Source organism: Muscardinus avellanarius (genome assembly GCF_963383645.1).
Source record: "Muscardinus avellanarius genome assembly, chromosome: 5".
Taxonomy (NCBI): Eukaryota; Metazoa; Chordata; class Mammalia; order Rodentia; family Gliridae; genus Muscardinus; species Muscardinus avellanarius.
Genome location: NC_137790.1, coordinates 47311934 through 47335358, shown reverse-complemented (window position 1 = coordinate 47335358; position 23425 = coordinate 47311934). Strand labels below are relative to the sequence as shown.

Sequence of the window (23425 nt, the reverse complement as noted above, 5' to 3'; positions counted from 1 at the left end):
TAAAAATAATCATTTATGTCTATTTGGAAACTACTTGATCACAAAACATGAAATAAAGATCAACTATTTCCTTCTCACCTACCATCAAATCATCTACATAAGCATTAAAGATGCCACATCTGGACAAGTTCCTTTTAGGTTAAATCCTCAGACATTTCCCAAACACTTCTATACAAAGTTATGCATCCATGCTGAGTTACTGATCGTTGTGTAGTGATAATCTGCAGTTGGCCAGGGTTTTATTTGCAGGCTATTAAGAGAGGACCTATGTAGCATGATTTTAAAATCCATGTTGGAAGCATAAACATAAGGTGTGCAGCCATAGTCTGAACAGGAGATGGTAGATTGGGAAGTGATATTTGGAGAGTCAGAAGAGAGGGCAGTAGAGAGGATATTTTCATTTTAGAAATGCTGAGGCACAGAACATAGGTGCTTGCAGTACTTTCATACATGAAATCCTTTCTCCTGTATGTGCATCATATGTAAACGTAAAGTCTGTATGCTGCTGACTATTCGTCTCTGGTGTCCAATGAGTATGACTCCAATTCTCCTAATGTCACTGGAAGAGAAGGAGAAGAAAAAAGGTGTGGGGAGGAGAAAGAAACAGCATGGACATTTAGACTTGGTAAATATGAGAGAAAATGAATGCATAGATATATTCATCATGTCATGTTTGCCAAAATTGTGTAGACTGATGGTTAGCAGAAATATAAATGGATACCAAGAGTTTGTTATTGTTTTCTTCTCTCTGGTTCTATAGAATATACCAAATTAACATCAGATTTAATGATATGAGGAAAATTTTTCTATCTAGGTACCCATGTAATTCTCACACATTTTGTAGACCTAGAGGCTATGTGTGATTTAGGCAGTTGTATAAATTTTCACCAATAGTAGAAAAATTATGAGTATGAAGGAAAGAATGTATCATGTTGATGCCATGTGAGTGCTCATGGCCTTTCAACAATCCCAAAGAAATGCCATTATATTGAACCATATGAAATTGCTATTTCTGTATTAAAACAATTGTGATTTCATGACTAAATTTGTTTTAGAATCTAGTCTGTGTGTGTGTGTGTGTGTGTGTGTGCGCGCGCACACACGCGCAAGGGACTGATCCCAAGGTTTTACCTCTTAGCTATACCCCCCAGCACTTTTTGTTTTATTATTTAAATTTTGAAAAAGGGTCTCAATAAGTTGTGGAGGCTTATCTCAAACCTGTGATCCTCCTGTTTCAACCTCCCAAGTCAGTATTTAGGAGGATGACAGATGTGAGCCACTATGCCCTATAGCATCTAGTCTTTTAACCAATAATGTTGAGCATTTCTATTGTACATAGGCAAAGGATGATCTTTGAGACAATGGAAATGGCTAACAATTATACAAGAGGAGCTCTAAGGTGATATATTGTTTTAATTTGATGATAGTAGTAGGAATTAGGTATAGATGAGTAAAAAATATGCACCAAGGTAAAATTATATTGATATAAAATCTATAATAATAACCCAAGTACAACTTACTCAATGCTCATTCTTGAAATCAGGTCAAAAGTTGTAAACCCGGCTGCCATGAAGTTACTTTTATATTGCCCCATCTTTATAGAATCCAACCAGTCACCAACTGTGACAAACAAAGGATATTCAGAAACTTCACCAGGAGACTCTGGCATTCTATAAGTGAAAAATGAAATAGAACAAGACCACAAGAGACCACTTAGAATCCCAGTAAAGCAAGAATTACCCCATTTCCCTTTTCTTTTTAACCACATTATTTTATAAAATGTTTTATTCTCTATTAAAAGAAATATTTCTTTTATTCAAATCAGTAACTTAAACTTATTTATAAAATAAATAATTTCTTTTGTCTTTTTCTCTCTAGCTTCCACATATTTTGTACGTATCACATAGTTCTGTAATCCATTCATTTGCTGATGGACGTACCATAGTTTTGACAATTGTAAACTGTGCAGCTATAAACCTAGATATGCACATATTAGTTTGGTAGTTTGGTTTCCATACTTTTGGGTAGATACTCAGAAGTGGTATTGCTGGATCATATGGTAGCAATCAGATAGATGCAAATCAAAACTCTCCATTCTAACTGATAAGAATGGCAATCATTAAAAACACAAATAGCAACAAATGCTGACAAGTGTGCAGAGAAGTGGGAACTCTTAATACATTGTTGGTGGGTTTGCAAATTAGTGCAGCCACTTTGGAAAACAGTATGGAGGATACTCAGAAGAATGGAAATGAACCTACCATATGATTTTTTTATATGTAAATTGATTTTACAATTTAAAGAATGCATTTGTGTTTACTCTGTACACCATATTGAGTCTGGTTACCATTAACAGTGACTTGGTATTTTTTATTTATTTTTTAACTGCTATTCAATTCTATTACCATATTTACTCTTTTGGAGGATAAACTTTTTTTTCCTATTCTGTGAATTATAGTGCTATTTGACTATAGGCTGTTTTATTCTAGTTAATATAAGAATGGATCCTGATTTGATAGCAAACAAAGATTAGTCATGAACAAAAGTTGAATAGCTATATACCAATAAATATTTTTATTATTTCTATGTTTTCCCAAATTGTCATGAACATTAGAGGTGATCATGTTAGTATTAATAAACATATCTTGTATAGATACATATAATAAAGTTCTCCATGGCAAATATAGTAAAATAGGTTCTTCAATTGCAGCATTTCTCACTGTTGTCATTACCTAATGTATATATTAAGTACATAAGAGAATTTGGAATAAGTTCTAAATTATTTTCCTAAATTATTCGACCAGTTTCAATGAAAAATACTTTGGGAAATAACTGTTGCACTTCACTGATTAAGTTTAAATATCAAAATGACTAGGATAGACTTATTATTCACACAAATCAAATCACATGATAGAAAATTGAATGTTCTATTTTAAAGCAATGTGACTTTCACATCTTTATTACTTGTCAAATCTGTTTGTTGAAACTGAACAAAATTAAAAATGTGTTTAACTGACTTTTTCTTCATACCCTGGTGCTATTCTTGATACACAAATAGATGACTTCCACACTTCCACTTTCTGAGATAATGCTGAAATAATTCTTGAGCTTTCACAATTTTCTATAATTGGCAAGTGAAAATGTAATTTGCTAATTTTATGTCTTTAATATAGAAAAGCAATGAAGGACATTCTGTAAACTAAATGTCTGAAATGGCCTAATTCTCTGTTGAAAAGCATCTACAATTTACTCTCAGAATGTTTCAATATCATAATTCCTTTTCTCTCCTCACATCTTTAGTAACCTAGTTACTCTTTGGCCTTTATACGACAGCACTGGCAGTTGATTTAGTACGGTCAGGGACCCCTCATTGTTCATAGCCACTGTGCAATAACTTTTCTTTCACCTTATCTTATAACGAAGTTGAAAAATGCTGCTATTTTCTGGCTTCAAGGGCTTGATACCAACAACCTTACATGAATTCTCTGCAACACTACCTAATAAACAATAAATGCCTTTTCTTATCAAACACATGCAATGATAAATTTAGTCTGTTATTTGCTGAGCACGTAGAAATTTCTGTTATTTGGTGATTAGTGATGCTGTCCATCTGAGAAATGTTTTTATAGCAAATCCAGAAGCTCACAGTTTAAAAAGTATTTATTGTAGAACAGAAGGTCAAGGGTCTGCTTTTTCCCTGGATAAGTGAGAAGGGACTAAAATTAGTAAATTGTGAAGGAAGAATTTAATCAGATTAAAAAAATCAATGCTTCCTTCACAATTAAGTACCATATTCAACTTCAACACAAATGGAATTAGGAAATCTATGTGATACACACAATGGAATTCTACTCAGCCATAAAAAAGAACAAAAATCTGTCAATTTCAGGGAAATGGATGGAACTGGAGAATATTATACTAACTAAAATTAGTCACAAAAGTTAAAAGTTAGATATTTTCCCTCATATGTGAAAACTAAGGAGAAATTGGGATACAGGAAAGACTGTAGGCAAAGGAGAGTCCTGGTGGAGTCCTGGAGGGGGCCTAATGAAGGGAGGCAGACAGGGAGGGAGATGCGATAAAGAAAACACTTCAATGGACAATGCACATACACAAATTTATCAATGCCAATTTCAATGTTGTTCAAAAGGAGGGTGAGGGAGCGGGATGGGAGTTTTAAAGGCTTACTGAATGCTGAATACTGTGTGCACATATGTCTCTATCACTCTGAACTTCATCATGATGTATGATTATAATGCACCAATAAAAAATTAAAGCATAATCTCAAAATTCTATAAAATTGACTGTGAAGCTATTAGGGCAGGTCATAGGTTCAACATTCCAAAATATAGGCACAGAGCCGGGCGTGGTGGCGCATGCTTGTAATCCCAGCATTTGGGAGGCTGAGACCAGAGGATCGCACTTCACGGACAGCCTCAGCTACTTACGGAGGCCCTCTACAACTCAGTGAGACCTGGTTTCAAAATAAAGAATAGAAAATAGGGTAAGGGGTGTAGCTCAGAGGTCGAATGCCCCTGGGTTCCATCCCCAGATCTGCAAGAACAAACAAACAAACAAACAAACAAACAAAATATAGGCACAGGTAGAACCTTCCTCAACGACACTCCCAAAGCTCAGGAAATAAAAACAAGAATAAGTCGTATGGCATCAAACTAAAAAGTTCCTGTTCATCAAAGGAAATTATCAAGAATCTAAAAGAAAGCCTCAAAATGGGATATCTTTGCCAGCTATCCCTCTGACAGAGATCTATTATCTAGAATATACAAAGAACATTAAATATTTTAAGCCAGGCGTGGTGGCACACAAGCTTGTAATCCCAGCATTTAGGAGGCTAAGACCAGAGGATCATGGTTCGTGGACAGCCTCAGCTACTTAGGCCCTCTGCAACTCAGTGAGACCCTGCTTCAAAGTAAAGAATAAAAAATTGGGTAGGGGGAATATCTTGGAGGTCAAATATCTCTGGGTTCCATCCCCAGACCTGAAAAAAAATTAAAAAATATTTTATACTGGAAAACAAATAACCCAATCAAAAAATGGGCAATTGAATTGAATAGACCTTCAAAAAAGAAGAAATACAAATGATTAATAGATACATAGAAAAATGTTCAACATCATCAGCAATCAGGGAGATGCAAATCAAAATTACACTGTGATTCCATCTAACCCCAATCAGAGTGGGAAGCATAAATAAGTCAAATAACAATAAATGTTGGCAAGGATGTGGGGAAATAGGAACTTTTCTACACTGTTGGTGGGAGTGCAAAATAGTTAAGCCACTATGGAGATCAGTGTGGAGATTCCTTAGCAAACTGGGAATGGATCCATCATATGATCTGGGTATCTTTCTAAAGGGGTTGAAACCAGAAAACTATAGTAATATATGCATAACCATGTTCATAGCAGCACAATTTACAATAGCCAAATTATGGAACCAACCTAGGTGTCCATCATAAAATGAATGGATTACAAAATTACGGGAAATACACATAATGGAATTCTACTCAATAATAAAGAACAAAATCATATCATTCGTAAGGAGATGGAAAGGCCTGGAGAATATTAAGTGAGATTAGCCAATTACAGAGAGCAAAAGGTCATATGTTTTCTCTAATATGTACAGGATAAGGAGTAATTCGGATACAAGAGAGACTCCAGATAATGGAGGAGAAACCTCAGGGGAGCCAGGGAGGTGGTCTAAGGGTAGGAGAGGAGGAAGATCGAGGTTCATTAATGGAAATACTACCATTGACTATGTGTATATATATGTGAATATACCAATGTTAATCTGGGTACTCTGTATTGGGAGGGAGGGAAATGGGGAGGTAGGTGAGGGTACCAAGTGTTGTGTGCATGTATGTCATTGTCAATTTGCTTTAAATTGTGATTTGAGACTATAATGTACCAATAAAAGCACACACAAAAAAGAAAAATTTATAAAATCTCAAATGCATAGAAACATGCCATATAGCTTTTGTACATTTCATACTTGTAGGGATCATCTGTTTTTTCAAAATAATCTTAATCTCTCCAGTGTTAAATAATTTTTCTCAAACTTATTTTCAGTTTTTAATTGTTAAGAATCTTCAATTTCTATAACAAGACTGAAAACTGGCAAAAAACATGAATTAAAATTTCAAAGTAAGTTTACATATTATCATTGTGTTTGCTCATTTATGGTTTCTCTTTCCTTGTCTAGAGATCCTCTGATGACCCTTTTTCTCTCCAGATTCCACATATTAGGAAGAGCATCTGATTTTTTACTTTATGTGACTGACTAATCTCACTTAGCATGATGTTCTCCAGTTCTATCCATTTCCCCGCAAATAACGCAATTTTGTAAAAGACGACCTGAGGGGGATGTGAGCGGGGAAGAGGGAAATTCCCTAATGTACATGAAGTACATTTATAAACATATCGAAAGCATTCAGTAAGCCAAAAATGAGAAGGAGGGAGGGGAGGGGGAATGGGGTGGAAAGTGGAGAAGGGCTAAATAAGTGATATCTGCATGTATACCTCTACCATCTTATACCCCATTACGATGTCTGACTACAATGCACCAGTAAAAATAAATAAATCTTAAAAAGTGTGTTTGAACATTAGGAGGGATAGATGCAGAGCAGGAATAATACTTTTCAAAAAAATCAATAAGTCTGAGTAGGCTACTAAACATGTGCTTCCTAGATCCAAAATAATAGGTCAGTGAACCTCAGTGGAAGCCTTATTTTGTGAGGATATAATCATGTCAGAAAATGATTTAATATCTCATACCAGCAGTAATGCATTGACAGTAGCTGTTAAAATGTGGTCATGAACAGGATATGGTAGTACCATCTGAGCTCAGTGGGAAAAGAGGGTGTGATGATCAATAATGTCGGCCATAGCAAGGATAAAGAAGTAAAATGTGTATTTAATAATGCCAGAAAACTTCAGTTCCAGAAATGCCTGAGGATATAGTTCTGAAACTATTTTCTTGCCTCATTTTCCTGATTTCTATCTATTGTAGGGTTTACTTTCTTTTTTCAACTAATATTCTTCATGTGGCTGGGCACCATGGGAGAATATTTGGGGAATATATGGACTCCGTATTTGCTACACATTCTTGTGAATGAGGGCATATCTTCTATATCTTTGTAAGTATATTTTTCAGGGAAACATAAAATAAGTTTATGCTATACTTAAACTTATTTGGGGGATTTTAATATATCCCATCTTTGAAGTCTTATTTATCTCAGGGTGAGTCTAGCTGGAAATGTAAAAATGTACCTTCTTTCAGAAATATGATTATATTTCTGAAAAAGTGCTATACTAGGAAACATCTTGTAATTCTGTGTGATTCTATATTATATAGTAGAAAGAACAAGACTATGGAATTGGTGACTCTTGTTCCTGATCTCCTAATTACTTGCTGTGCACCTTTGAGAAAATTAGCCTCTTTGAGTCTTCATTTCCATATCTGAGGAAAGAGGATAATAATAGCAGTGATTAAATGATAAAAGTACCTGGTAGAATATCTGGCACAAAATAAGCTCTCAATGAATAGCAGTAATTATTGTTGTTGAATATATATATATATATATATATATATATATATATATATATATATATATATTAGAATTTGTATCAGTATTCCTATAGCTATTAACATTAGTATTACATTATCTCCTACCAACAATTCATGGAAATTAAATTTAGATTTTCTATTGGACAGGTAGAAGTTTCATATCTTCTGATCAATGTTTATTATTCTATTTTTCTTCCACAGAACTTTTTGTATGTGTGAGCTCAGGGGCATTCTACTTTTAAGGTACACCCCGCCATATTTTGAAACAAGGTTTCACTAAGATATGACGGACCTCACTAAGTAGCTGAGGCTGGCTATGATTCTCCAATCCTTCTATTTCAGATGACCAGTTACTGAGATTACAAGCATGTGTCACCATACCCAGCCACACAACTTTGAATATCACTCAATTTCAACACTGGATTTGGCCAGCCAATTATCTATCAAAAAAATCATTAAAAGGCTGGGAGTGGTGGCGCATGCTTGTAATCCCTGCTATACTTAAACTTATACTTATACGTATACTTAAACTTATACTTAAACAAATAAAAACATAAAAATAGGTCTGGGAGTGTAGCCCGAAGGTAGAAGGGCTTCCAGGAACCCCAGTACCACCAAAAAAAAAAAAAAAAAAAAAAATCATTAAAAGCCCTAGCAACAAAAAACAGTAAGTAGGAACTCTAATACATTGTTGGTGGGATTGCAAATTAGTGCAAACACTTTCAAAAACAGTATGGAGGATTCTCAGAAGAATGGGAATGAACTTACCATATGATCCAGCAAATCACTTCTAGGTATCAACCCAAAAGAATGGAAACCAAATTACCAAACTAATGCATCCCTATCTATCTTCATAGCCACACAGTTCACAGTTGCCAAATTATGAAACCAGCCAAGATGTCCACCAACAGATGAGTGAATTACAATACAATGAGATATGTACACAATTAAATTTCACTCAGCCATTAAGAACAAAATTGCATCATTTGTGGGGAAATAGGAGGAAATAGAACTGGCGAACATTATGCTAAGTGAGATTAGTCAGTCACAAAAATTAAAAAATCAGATGCTCTCCCTAATATGTGGAAGCTAGAGAGAAAAAGGAGGAACTCAAGACAAGGAAGGAGAAACCATAGATGAGCAAATAAGGTAATCTAACTGAGGAGGAAGGGAGAGAGAAAGAGAGAAATTCCTTAAGGTTCATGATATAAATTCATAAACATGTCAAAGTCAATCAGTAAGCCAAACATGAGAAGGGAGGGGGAGGGACTGAGGTGGGGAACGGGGAAGGGCTAAATGCATGATGTGTGCTTGTATACCTCTTATCTTGTATGTAGTTACAATGCATGACTACAATCATCAATACATTTTTCTTATATGTGGTACGAGGGGTGGAACCCAGGGCCTTTCTACCTCGGGGCTATACTCCCAGACCTATTTTATATTTTATTTGGAAACAGGGTCTTACTAACTTACTGAGAGCCTCGCCAAGTAGCTAAGGCTGGCTTTGAACCTGTGCCATCCTCCTGTCTCAGCCTCCCATGTGCTGGGATTACAAGCGTGCGCCACCACGCCTGGCTCTACCAATAAAAATTTTAAAAAATCAAAACAGTAAGTTGTCCATGAAGTGATGATTATATATTGCCTTGGCAGCATTGAGAAATATCTCTTAACAAAATGAATGGGAGATTTTATATTAAAGTATTGGAAGTTATTATGCTTATAAGATAGCATTTTTGTTATATTAATAACTGAGTGTATGTTAGTAATGCTCAGTTGTAGAATGTTTCTTTCAGTTTCTTAGAGCAAAGATTCTTAACTATGGTGTTGGCAGGAGCTTTGCTCTATTTTTATCATTTACACATTATTGGAAGTCAAATGCTTAAAAGTTCACCAAGAGATTTATATAAACTAAGAAAGTGGTAGGTGAATTTCCTCAGAGCTAAAATTCTAAAGGATTCCTAATTGTGTGCCAGTGGGTAGTGAGAATATTCATAAGGTGTCGTGGTCTGGGCAGAACCTCATTTCTGAGGCCATTGACTATAGACTGGCATTGTCTTTCTGGATCCTTGGATGCCATCCTTGAACTGATGGACAAGAGGCCTATAATCTGTATAAATTCTTTGTTAGTGACATGCTGGGAACCTGGGGCAGTATTGGACGATAGTGTTATTTACCCATTACTTTGTTGCTCTGGACCCAAGAGTACTGAGAAACTGACTTCAGCCTGGTCTGCAGAGAAGGCTTCAGAGCAGGGAGGCAGAGGTGAGGGTTAAGAGCATAGAAAATGAGTGTGTAGGACTATGTAGCTGGGATGGGAGAGGTGGGTATGACTGGGTGAAGAGACACCATAAAGTGATTGGGTCACTTTGTCCTATGAAACCACAGATCACCAGACATAACCATAGACTCTACTTACTTGCAGTTGGGAGCAGCTGCAAGGTTGCTCCTGAGAGTTGGGAGAGGGGGAGCAAATACTGTTACAAAGTGCATGACCAAACACTGTTCCAGATGTTGTTCTACATACAACCTTGGCCTCAGACTTGGCCTCCTTTCTCCCAGGAGCTGTGCACCACCTGACAGCTACAAATAATTATTTGAAAGGCAATTATAAAGTATTGTAAAGTGAATGAATGTGAGGATACTTTGAAATTGCATTTATGGAAGGATGACTGCATATGGTGGTTTGGACAATTATATTTTTTACAGCTCACTGGATTTAAGGTTATACCTATAACTATGTCCACTCATATATCCACATCCTTTCTTAACTAGGAGAGAAAGCAAATATGTTGGAAACTACACAGGGCTCTGAACACTGCCACAGGACGATGTCAGGCACAAGAATGTCGGCAGAGTGCGGACTGCTGCTCCAAATAACGCAGGTTTCTCTGATCGGCATTGTTTTCAATTAGATACTCTGCCTTTTAAATGGAAAGACTGCAGATATGAGGATTATGGAATTTCCAAAATGCTAGTATAGAATTGTTAAATCATAGTTTCATAGCCCTCCTCATCTCTTAGATTCTTCCCCTCTTACTTCTCTGTCAAGACAAAGAAGAAAAGCTTCTCAGGAGAATATTTGATTTGAAAAATCAATTGGAATAGAACAACAACCATGGGGACAGAGAAAATGAGACATGTGAGAAGTGTGGGATTTGGGGGCCCTAGAGAAGAGGAGGGCGCAAGAGAGTCTAATAAGAGTGGCTTTGGATTATACAGTTAGGATCAAATATGTTTAAGAGACATGAGTGCAAAGATTAAAATTTTACACTGTTATATTTCCTTAATCCAATACCCCTCTGGAACAGACATCTGGGCTCTGCGTCTTGGGAGATGGAGACGCTTATTGCATGGAGGGGGCTTGCCACATTTTGTGGGCAGAAAACAAAGGAAGTGTTAGCTATTATTGCTATTCTTTAATCTACCTTGTCTCCTCTTCTCCCCAATAGTGTCAGTTCTCTGGGATCAGGGAAAGGGTGAGCGTGTGGTACTGAGAGTAAAGGGGGTGGCAAGGGAAGCCCACTCGGGTTGCTGTAAAAATAAAAATGCTGATAAAGCTCAGGCGTGATACCCTTAGAACTCTGGTTCATTTTGCTTCTCAAAAGTATATTAGGAGCAAAAGCAGTTGCACATACATCTTTGTCAGAAACAAGGATAGCAAATCAGTCACAAAAACTTCTATTTGGCCTCTGAGAGATTAGGCTTTAGAAATGAATCAAACTGCCAACTTTATATAAAGCACAGGCTCCTGGCCTGTGTGCGGCAGGTCCAGCACAAAGCTTGCCACTCAGTGGCTCCTGGCACGGGATTTCTGTACATCAGTAAATCATTAGCCTCTGGTTCTGAGACTCCGCCCATCATTTTGACCCCTGGATCATTCCTGACGTTTTAAAAATTCTAGCCTCTTCGTCCATATTTTCAAAATGTGATGATCATTCCTACTCATGAAAATTCTGACAAAATTTTGTACAAAAGTACAAAACCAGCTTTGTACTTTTCAGCCAAGTACTCATCAACAAAGCTGATTAACAATGCTATGACTATAGAGGTACACAGGTAAGAGACTTCTTTTATAATAAAAGCAAATAAAAATACTGGTTTTTATGTCTAACAATAAACCTACTCTCTTATCTCCTCATCCCAAGCTTATCTCTATTTTATAATACAGACTCTGATCATTTTTTAGCTTATATTGCAAAAATACACAAATGTCTCTGTTTCTAGTCTTGTTCTTTGTTTTGCACTCACAATCTAAATCTACCCTAGGGTGATCTTTCATAAATGTAAATGTGATCATGTCATTTTTCACGCTTAAAATCTTTGAATGACTGTCCATTGCTTTAATGATAAAATCTAAAGTGTCTTCCTCCCGTACCCTGCATTTCTTTACTGCTTCTTATGTTGGATTGCTTTTGGGAAGATGGGCTAGAGTAATAGTTTAATCTCTAGCTATTTCATGCTTGGCTTCACTTTACTGAGACTGCCAATTAGTGATTTAGAGGTGAACTCTTATGTGCTCTGCTGTGAACTGAGCCTGCTTCAAATAGTCCTTGAGGAGTCTTGGCCTTATTGTTACTAACACCCTGCACTGACTTGAACCTATGACCTAAAGTTGAGCATCTGTATATCCTCTTGTATTTCGTGAGTTGTTAAAGTGAGCTTTGGAAATACTTTGGCTATTTCTAATTTTTCCTAAAATAAGAAATATATTTCCAATTTAATATTAAGTATAACATTTTCAATGATAGAGGACAGTCTTTTTCTTCAACTCTTCTTATAATTGTTTTTCAGAGAGTTTTGAGTAGACTTCTTAGCTCTACTGACTTGTATAAAATGGTGTATGAGTGCCTTTATTTTCTTGTCTCGTCATCTGTCCTTTTCTGGCTTCAGAAGTTAGAAAGGAGCGGTAGCTAGGTGTGATCATATTAGCAGGAAACATCCTTACTCCTGGCTGATTTACAAATTACCCCTGTCTGGCTTGCCATTTCAAGTAGAGGGACAGAACATAGAATGGACGAAAAAATTAGAGGGACTGCACATGTATACACAAACTCTACTTATAATGGTAAGGAAGGGTCAGTAAGGAAAAAATATCAATATCCTAGACCCAATTGGGAAAAAATAAAAATAATAACAAAGTAATTAAGAAAGATAAAGAAAGAAGGGGAAGCTACATTTTTTTCTTGTAATGTTAGTTTTTTAAGCTGTTTTTAATGTTAATAATTTGTCTGTTTGGCTGATAAATTGTTTCTACAAGGTCAAAAACTAGACATTTACCAAGGCAGACTCTTTCTATTCTACCTAGTACTTTTGTCAGTAGCCTGGAAGAAATTATGATTGTCAAGGGGTAAAAAAGAAATCAACATTATGCATCTTACACAAGGATGTCCTCCACCAGGGTGTGAAGGGCGCTGGGATTGCGGATCAGTTTGTCAAGGAAGCTGACAATGTCAGTAAATTTGGGCCTGTGATTTCTCTCCTTCTGCCAGCAATGGAGCATCAGCTGGTGTAGAGATGCTGGGCAGCCCATGGGAGCCGGAAGTCTGTAACCTTCTTCAATGGACAGAATGACCTAAGTACAAACAAACACAGATTATTCTCTCACTTTGGGGGAACATAATACATATGCCAAGTAATAATTTTTATATGCAAGAAGTAGAAGCCCAAATATTGGTAAACATGATAACTACTTTTGAATACACAGGGTCCAAGCAAGGGTAAATACTACAGTTATGAACAAGAATCGCAAGTAGCTCCACACCACCTAATGGCCCCTATTAGAGGAAAATACATTTTAGACATGCTGTGATACTGGAATAAATAAAGCAGTTAAATTTAATCACAATCTAAAAACAGAATTTTATGTGTAATTTATCTGGAACATCTCAAACCCAATCAGAACATCAGAAAGAGGGAGATTTATGCTTTTGGTGCAAACTACATGTGAAAATTGTTTTCAGTAAAATTTAAGTAAAATTCTGCTAAGGGATGATTTATTGAATCTTTTATCCTCTTTTTAATAATGTCAATGTGTATTCTTTTATGTCATTCCTTCTTTCTCATGTAGTTAATTTCACTTACTTCTATTTTCCCTTAAGTCTCACACTGACAATAAAGCTACTCTCCAATAACTTCTAAATTTGTTTAATCTTTGAAATGCTAACAATAGCTAGTTGAAGGTCACCAAACAATAGAACAGTCAGCCTGAGTACCAGTAGAACCTCCTGTGCTGATGAAGATGTGCCCTGTCTGTGACAAGATGGTCATATGAACCCTTTGAGTACTTACTTGAAACAGCTAGTAAGAATGAGGAATTCATCTGTTTTATGGCTACATTTGTTACCAGGTAGGTTTGGGTTTTAAGACATTTTATTATAAATTTTAGTAAAACTGGAGTGTGTAACAGGCTTTTAAGGCATCAGTTAATTTGAGTTAGTTTTAATTCACTAAAATTCAAATTAAATAGCCATAGTCTATGAAATAGCAGTTCTAGGAAAAATCTGCATAAGGAAGCAAATTTAAGAGTAACAAGAAGATGACAAGTTTCTTTCTTTCTTTCTTTCTTTCTTTCTTTCTTTCTTTCTTTCTTTCTTTCTTCTCTCTCTCTCTCTTTCTCTCTTTCTCTCTCTCTCTTTTTTTTTTTAGTGGCACTGGGGTTCCTGGACGCCCTTCTACCTTCGGGCTACACTCCCAGACCTTTTTTTTTTAAAAATTTGGAAATGGTCCCTTAAACCAGTGCAGCTGAACCTGCGCTATCCTCCTATCTCTGGCTCCCAAGCGCAGGGATTACAAACCTGCGCCACCACGCCCGGCGCAAGTATTTTTCTTGGTACTGAGAAAATCACACAGGACCAGGGAGGACATTCATCTATTTAATGTATGACCCACCTGGGAATTTCCTAAGAATGAAACAAAAATGGTCCTGAACTCATGGAGCATAGTTTTAAATGAAATATTCAAAGGTATTCATGTTAAACTTTATCTTTTGTAACTTCTAGAAAAAAAGACAAAAGAAAGGGCTTATTCTCCGTGTGTGTGTGTGTGTGTGTGTGTGTGTGTGTGTGTGTGTGTGCGTGTGTGCGTGTGTGTGTGTGTTTTAGTAGGGACTGAACCCAGGGGTACTCTATCTTCAAACCACACCTACTCTTAGCCCTGTTTTAATTTATTTTGAAACAGGGTCTTGATAAGTTGTTGAGGGTGACCTTGAATCTGTAATCCTCCTGTCTCAATCTCCCAAGTAGTAGGATTACAGGTGTGTACCATCATGTCCCAACTATTCTTCCCATTTTTGAGTTGGAAAGCTGAGAATAAAAATAATATTAAAAGCCAGGCACAATTTAACTTCACCTTCATTCCATTCCAATAACCAAAATATAAAAATGTAAATGTTAATATGGTTCACAATAATTCTACTTCAGCACCTTCTATACATTTTTTCTGTAATTAAAAATAATGACATTTAATTTTAATTTTACTTTTAATTGGAACTATTTGACATGACTCTAATATTCTAAATTTATGATAGAGACAGTATGTTAAAAAGAAGCAATGATCTTTGAGAACCTTTTTTTTTTTTTGGTGGTAATGGGGTTCCTGGAAGCCCTTCTACCTCCGGGCTACACTCCCAGACCTATTTTTTTTAATATTTTTATTTGGAAACAGGGTCTTTTAAGCCAGCGAGGCTGGCTTCGAACCTGCACGATCCTCCTGTCCCCGCCTCCCAAGCGCAGGTATTATAAGCGTGCGCCACCACGCCTGGCCATTGAGAACCTTTTAACTGCTAAATTTCAGCCATTTATTACTAGGACATTTCTTACTCCATAAGTGTTTTGTGACCAGAGTTAGTTAAATGTAAGGATATTTCTATTTTTCAATTAATTTTATGTTTCATTATTGAACAAGCTTTTTTATCTTCTGTTTTCTGGCTACTTTTGCACCAACTAGGTTTGGATTTTTAAAATAAGTTTTAGTAAAACAGGAGTGTATAAAATGCTTTTAATATGTCAAAATTAATGTGGATAGCTTAGAAAAGTAATTAAGAAAAATAGTGCAGAATTACATTAGAGAATATCTTTGAAGTCCCACTCTAGGAAAGCTTGGTAGTCAATTCGCCCCAGTTGCCTAATTATAAGTGCATGGAGTAAAATAAGTGAGAAGTGAAGTTATAAGAGAAAATTAGTTGCCTTTATTGAATATTTACCATGTGCTACACACTTCACATTTTTCTTTATTCAATACTTAAAATTACTCAGTGTGATAGTCAAGATTATCCTTATTTCTCAAAATAAGAAAATTTAGACTTACACAGTAGATTCACAGAGTATGTGGTAGAACTGGAACTTGAACTTAGTTTCTTACAACTTCAAAAATTATCCCCTGGCCATTCCCTAGCAATGTTTTTCAGTTTTTAGGATAAAACATCCTTCTAATTTTTAGTTTATGATACTGGGTACCAAACTCAAGTGTGTTCTCTCCTGAGCTACATTACCACCCCTTTTTATTATTTTGAAACAGGTATCTATCGCTAAGTGCTAAGGATCTTGCTAAGTTCCTGAGGTTGGCCTTGAACCTGTGCTCCTCCTGTTGCATTCTCCGAAGTACTGGGATTATAAGCATGTGCCACTTTGCCCAGCTGCCTCTCCAATTTTATATCATCCAGCACAATCTGAGTACTGACCATGCTATCTTTTGTCAGAGTGTATGTTAATTGGACTTCAAGTTTTTTTTTTTTTTAAATTTGGATCCTGCTTATTATTCTTGGTAAATAAAAACATACTTCATAGTTTGTGAAGTGTAATATTTAGCTGAGTAGTCATTTCTTAATGCTTCTGAATCTTCTGTAAATTTCTATTACTGCCGCTATTACTTTGTATTGCTCTTGTTTCATTTGCTTTTCTTCTAAGGCTTTGATTACTTGCAGATAAGAATTGCACCTCTAGCTTTTGCATTCTCATTATTTAGAACAGTGACAGAGTAGTAAATGTTATTGACCTAACAGGAGCTATTAGAAGTCATTTTTTGATTTGTCTTGATAGAGGAAGAATTTTTTGAAAGATTGGAGTATCTAGGTATCCAAACTAAATTCAAAGCACAAGGATGACAGCATCTGAAGCTACATCATGAAAATCATATATATATAATTTTTTTTTGTTTTAGGTCTGGGGATGGAACCCAGAGGCATTTGGCCTCTGAGCTATACCCCCTGCCCTATTTTTTATTCTTTATTTCAAAACCGGGTCTCTGAGTTGCAGAGGGCCTCACTAAGTAGCTGAGGTTGTCCGCGAACCATGATCCTCCAGGTCTCAGCCTCCCGAAAGCTGGGATTTCAAGCATGTGCCACCACTCCCAGCTCATGAAAATATTATTAAAAATAAAAATGAATATCAAGTAGTACCATCCAAACGTGTTCGTGTGGTCTCACTCTGTTTTGATTAGACAGTCAGGGGACTCTGGGCTTATTCTTTAAGAAATAAGAACTTTATATGCAAACTGAACTTTTGACTGGCATCTTCTTTCTTTTGTCCATACGAGTTACCATTTTCCCTGGCCCATTATGGGGGAGTGAATTTTCCCAGATAACTTTTGTAAACAGTTGACATCTAGATCCAGACTACATGGTATTGGTCAGGCTGTTCATTCTTCTTGACAGAGTTGTTCTAGTGCCTTTTCTCCAGGAGGACAGCTTGACTACAGTGTGGAGTCCTGTGCCTGGGACCTTGCCTCAGCAGGGTGTTTGGTACCAGCTACCCTGCCCGTGAGACAGTGGGAGGATCGTGGACCAGTAGATTTTCTTCTTGCTGATTTCTTTCTTTTTTTTTTTTTTTTGTGGTACTGGGGGTGGAACCCAGAGGCTTTCTATCTCCAGGCTATACTCCCAGATCTTTTTTTTTTTTATTTTATTTGGAAACAGGGTCTCACTAAGTTGCTGAGAGCCTCACTAAGTAGCTGAGGCTGGCTTCGAACCCGTGCGATCCTCCTGTCTCAGCCTCCCAAGTGCGGGGATTACAAGCGTACGCCACCATGCCCAGCTATTCTTGCTGATTTCTAACTTTTAATTTTCCTCAGTTCTTTAACTCATGACTTGTGAAATTTGTCTTGAGTCCTGGTTCAAGGCAGGTGTCAAACACAAAAGTAAATCATCCTGTAGGACAATTATAATAACAATGGCATCATCAGCAATGATAAAAACAGTTAATTATTGAGACCTCTTAAGGAATTCTAAAGTGCTGATTCTAAATGATGTATCTCTACTGATTCTTGTAATTCTTATAATGAACATGTGGGTCAGGTACAATTATTATCCCCATATTATAAACAAGGAACTTTATCAGAGAGGTTGAACTTATCCAAGGTCATGTACCTAAGAATCCTAGCTTCAAAGGTAGGATGAAGAGACATAAACAGCATACATAATTCACGTGATTTCTTAAAAGGTATATCTTTTCTAGTAAATTTTTAATTTATTAATCCAAATAAATATATATCAATAACTTGAAGTGTAACATTGGTCATTCGATGTGTAAGAGATAACAGTAAAAAAGACATATCTCTCTCTTTAGAAAACATTTTATCTAGTGAAGGAGGCTAACATGGTAAGCACCACATGGAACAAAATGCTACGTATGTAGCCTACGAGAGTAATAAATCAGCCTCAGAAGGCCCCTCAGAGGAGGTAAGCTGAGTCCTAAAAGGCATGTGGAAACTAGTTAGTGGGTTGTAGTGGGTGAGTTTAGAAAAAAAAATGTAACCTGAAAGACAGTAGATTTGTATAGGTAGAACTGTCTTCTAAGAGAAGAGCTAAGGCATGGAAGATTAAGTAAAAAGTATATCTCTTAAGAGAATGACTAATTCTTTTATTGCTGTAAACTTAAAATTTCTGCAAAGAGGGAAAAAGTTTTAGCAAATAAATGGTATTAGATTTGCCCTCTGTAAAGAGCTCACTCCGGTCACAATGTGGTGAGTCAGAGGAGGTTTGCAGTGATCCAGGCTGTAGATTAGATGGCTCTAGGAAGGCAAAGGTGGTGGTGTGAAGGGTGGGTTGACACGACAGGATAGAGAATTGGGCTGAAGTTAGACATGGCAATGGAGAGAAGGGACAGTAATAACCTAGAATTTGGGCTTGGTAAATCTATAAGATAAAGGAGGAAAAGTGATTTGGGGTTGGGGTATTTTTCTAGTTTTAGATCCAGGCCATATGTATACTTTCAAGAGCTTATTATGTGCCACATATATTCTGAGTGAGGTGCGTTAAGAGTTTACCTCACGTAGGTTATATTGAGTATGGTGGTCTACATTTTATAGGAAAGAAAATTGAAGCTCAAACTGATAAGCAGATTTGGTCAATGTCACATAGCAAATAATTTTTCAAAGAATAGAAAACTGTTGTCATCACAGTAGTCTCTGAATCATAATAATGGTAGAAAAAATAATTATCATTTGAGCTTTATCCTTAACTCATTTTCTGCAAATCAGATCCTGATACTTCTCTGCTCTTGTATACTCCCCGAGTTCACTACTGCACTATCTGCTTATGATTTCCATATCTGCATCTCTAACTCAGCTTTCTCTCCAGATTTCTATATTGATCACCTATAGGACACATCACTTCATTAAAGAGTCTTGGATTTATTTTGTGTAACACTAAACCTTTCCTTCCTTTGGAATTTCTGTCCTTTGCATAAGTTACCACCACTCTTCCTTCAATTCCATGGTCAGAGAAACATTTGGGCCTCTCCCTTCTTTGTTGCTCAATATTAACTTAAGTCATCCTGATTCCACCACCTTAATATATTTAAAATATGCTCCATTAAAAATATCTTCTTTGCTGGATGTGGTGGCGCATGCTTGTAATCCCGGTGCTTGAGAGGCAGAGACAGGAGGATCGCGCAGGTTTGAAGCCAGCCTTGCTGGCTTAAGAGACTCTGTTTCCAAATAAAAATATAAAAATAGGTCTGGGAGTGTAGCCCAGAGGTAGAAGGGCTTCCAGGAACCCCAGTACCACAAAAAAATTTATTCTTTCCATTTTTTGATTGGGTTATTTATTTATTTATTTTTTAGTGCTGAGTTTCTTGAGTTCTCTGTATATTCTAGGTATTAATCCTCTATCGGAGAAGTAGTTGGCCAGAATCTTCTCCCATTCTGTTGGCTCTTGATTGAGGTTCTTGATAATTTCCTTTGCTGTACAGGTCTTCAGTTTCATGCAATCCCAAGTATTGATTCCCCTAGTTTCTTGTTCCTTTGGGGTCTTGTTGAGAAAGTATTTATCTGCGCCTATGTATTGCAGTGTTGGACCTAAGCCCTGCTCAAGGAATCTCACGGTCTCTGGGTCTAATTTCAAAGTCTTTGATCCATCTTGAATTGACTCTTGTGCAGGGTGACAAAGTGAGATTTATTTCCATTTTTTTCTGTGTATGGTTAACCAGTTTTGCCAGCACCATTTTTTGAACAGGCTATCTTTTTTCCAGTGTATGTTTTTGGCCCTATTGTAAAAAATCAATTAGCTGTAAGTGTGTAGATTTGTTTTTGAGTCTTCTATTCTGCTCCATTGGTCTATGCATCCGTTTTTGTGCCAGTACCATGATGTTTTTATTACAATGCCTTTGTAGTATAGTTTAAAGTCAGGTATTATAATTCCTCCTGCCTGGTTTTTATTGCTGAGATCTACTTTGGCTATTCTGCTCTTTTTTTTGTTCCAAACAAATTTAAGGACTGATTTTTATATGTCTGTGAGGAATGATCTTGGTAATTTACTGGGTAATGTGTTGAGTCTATAGATCACTTTTGGAAGTATGGCCATTTTTTTTTTTAGTAAGAATTTTTTTTTATTCATCTTAGTTAGATTTTAAGCTGCTTTTTGTCTTTGGAAGCTTAAAAAAAAAAAGAAAACCGAATTAGGTCCACTTCAATGTCCACTGATTTCTTTTTATGAAAGTTGTATAGTGCTGGCAAGTCATATCGAAGTTCTGCAATAATATTCATCTTGATTTTCCATTCTGCAGCTTTTTTTTGAATATGTTCTCTAGTTAAAGATTTGTGTAAGGAACATACTGCTGTTCTTGCCATTTCCAAAGCAGACTTTAGAAAAGCCATATGTATCCCTTTATTATTTTTGGTCCCAAAGGGAGGATTCATAATTTCTGTATCAAAGGACTTGGACATTCTGTTAGGTAATGAGCAGATATTACATTGAACCATATCAACATTTGTTAACTCAAACTCTTCCACATTCCTATTAAATATATCCAGTGCATCCTCATCTATGTCGAATCCAACACACAGCCTTGCTCCGAACATTGCAATTCTAATGCTAAGCACTCCACAGCCACATCCAAGGTCTGCAACCACTTTATTTTCAATGTCATCATATGTGTTATGGATTGTATAGAGCATACATGTGAATATGAATGGATCTTCTGTGCTCTTAGTTTCTTAAATAAAGCAATAATGTCAATTTTCAGATAACTTGTTAAAACTTGAATGCAGTCTGGCTTGGTGGTACAAGTTTGTAATCCCAGAGGATCCCGGAGGATCAAGGTTCGAAGACAGCCTCAGCTAGTTAGTGAAGACCTTTGTTACTTGGTGAGACCCTGCAATGTGCGGCCTGGTCGGATACTCTTCTAGAAGTAGCTTGGGCTTTTCGAATCCGTCCACTTGTTGCAGGCGACTCTCTAGTTCTTTAAGTCTTAATTTCTTTATTTTTTTTTTTTAATGTGTGCTCATAGTGCTTAACCACACTAGATCTGCAGAGAAAGCTGTGTAACCTGGATCTTCCTCCCGCTCCCCGCCACGCCCCTTCCCTGCACCGCCCGGAGCTGGGCGTGGAGTGCGGGTGCTCTGGGCTGGACTCCCACCGGCTTCCTGGGCGCCCCACACCTCCGAAGTATGGGCATTTTGATGATGTTTATTCTGCCTATCCATAAACATGGAAGATCTTTCCATCTTCTAAGTTCTTCTATTTCTTTTTTCAGTGTTTTATGATTTTTGTTGTAGAGGTCAACTCAATCAAAAAATGAGCAAGTGAACTAAATAGACACTTCATGAAGAAAGAAATTCAAATGACTAATAAATGCATAGAATATTCAATATCATTAATAATCAAAGAAATGCAAATCAAAACTACCCTGAGATTTAACATAACTCCAACTAGAATGGAAATCATTCAAAACACAAACAACAACAAATGCTGGTGAGGATGTGGAGAAGAAGTGGGAACTCTAATACATTGTTGGTGGGATTGCAAATTAGTGCAATCACTTTGGGAAACAGCATGGAGGATCCTCAGAAGAATGGGAACAAACTTACCATATGATCCAGCAATACCACTCCTGGGTATCTACCCAAAATAAAGAAAACCAAACCAATGCATGAGTATCTGTGTTCATAGCTGCACAATTCACCATTGCCAAACTATGGAACCAGCCAAGATGTCCATCAACAGATGAATGGGTTACAATATTATGGGATATGTACACAATGGAATTTTACTTAGTCATAAAGAAAAACACAGTTATGTCATTTACAGGGAAATGGATGGAACTGGAGGAGATTATGATAAATGAGATTAGTCAGTCACAAAAAATAAGAAACCAGATGTTCTCCCTAATATGCGAAAGCTAGAGAGAAAATGAATAAAAGGAGAAACTCTAGATGGAGAAGAGGAGATTCTATAGATGAGCAAATAAGGTGACCTAACTGAGAGATGGGAGAGGGGAAGAGGGAAATTCTCTAATGCACATGATGTACTTTAACAAACATATCAATATCAGTCACCAAGCCAAACATGAGAAAGGGGGGGGAGGGAATGGGTGGGAACTGGGAAAGGGCTAATTGTGTGATGTGTGCATATTTGTCTTTACCATTTTTGAATCTCATTAAGATGTATGAATACAATGCAGCAATAAAAATTAAAAATATTTTCTTTCCAAGTGACTTATTTCCCATTTTGATCATGGCATCTCCTCCTGGTATCCTTGCCTGCCCTTTCTCTCCTGCAATAATTCATCCACAGTGAAGTGAAAGCAATCTACTGAAGTGGGACTGTGGCCATGTTCCTCCCACACCTGAGGTTCTGGATTGCTTCACCATGGTCCTGGCCCTCAGTCCTCACCCCTGCCTGCAGCGTGTCCCATCTGAGCCGCTGACCTGGCCATTACAAAACACAGTTTCTCAGCTGGGTAGGTGAGCTGAGCTCTTGGTGATTCTTCTTTCCATATAATCCTGGCATTACAGAGAGTCGTGCCTTGTCAAGTCAAACAGTGGGATGCTAGTTGTCACATACATGACTGATGAAAGCTGTATTTTAGGCATAGCTTGAGCAACCTTGATCTCCACAAATACTTCTTTTGTGGGAATTTTGCTTTATAGGTACTTTCTGATTCCTTAATTAAGAACTGACAGGGAGAAGCATATGGAGTGTTTTGTCTAAAAGACTAATTGAATTTTGTTGTTTTAAGAGATGAAGGAGTGATAATTAACTAGAGCAAATTTTGTAACAGTTTGGTTTTCTGATATTCATAGGCTGTCATCCTTTGGGAAAAGAGCTATATAAGGTTATATCTTTATTTAAATATGTAAGAAAAATTAAAATAAAATGAAAAGTTATAAAAGTGACTGCAATGATAATTTTCATGCAGAGGTAGAAGAAATTAGATTCTGTCACAAAATAGACCATACCCATCCCTTTTCCTCAACACTGCAAGCTTTTAATAGCCTAAAATCAACACAAGGCTGAGTTGGGGCAGGTAGTAGACGGTTTCTGCTTTTGCTGAATCTGATGAGTTTTCCAATTGTGTTTATAATTTCTGAATCAAAGCAGGCATTGCACATGTTTTATTAAACCAG

The 23425-nt window shown here is 36.7% G+C and overlaps 2 protein-coding genes across 3 annotated transcripts in view; both read right to left on the bottom strand.

Moving 5' to 3' along the window:
• Nucleotides 1-444: 444 nt before the first annotated feature.
• The window catches only part of EPHA6 (EPH receptor A6), a gene marked incomplete at both ends in the record, with an annotated part of 972789 nt that continues 949808 nt past the window's right edge, over nt 445-23425 (bottom strand). Inside the window, 3 exons of one of the 2 annotated variants that reach the window (XM_080695858.1) lie at nt 445-559; nt 1521-1754; nt 12964-13157. In XM_080695858.1, the coding sequence (XP_080551984.1) occupies nt 445-559; nt 1521-1754; nt 12964-13157 (543 nt within the window). The remainder of the gene's footprint in view (nt 560-1520; nt 1755-12963; nt 13158-23425) is intronic. The other variant, XM_080695859.1, reaches the window with a different exon arrangement.
• LOC308263105 (rRNA N(6)-adenosine-methyltransferase METTL5-like) lies at nt 20453-23410 on the bottom strand (the record flags this gene model as incomplete). The annotated part of the gene is made up of 3 exons (XM_080695978.1): nt 20453-20978; nt 21171-21274; nt 23258-23410. The coding sequence occupies 3 exons, from the start codon at nt 23408-23410 to the stop codon at nt 20453-20455; spliced, it is 783 nt and encodes a 260-aa protein (XP_080552104.1).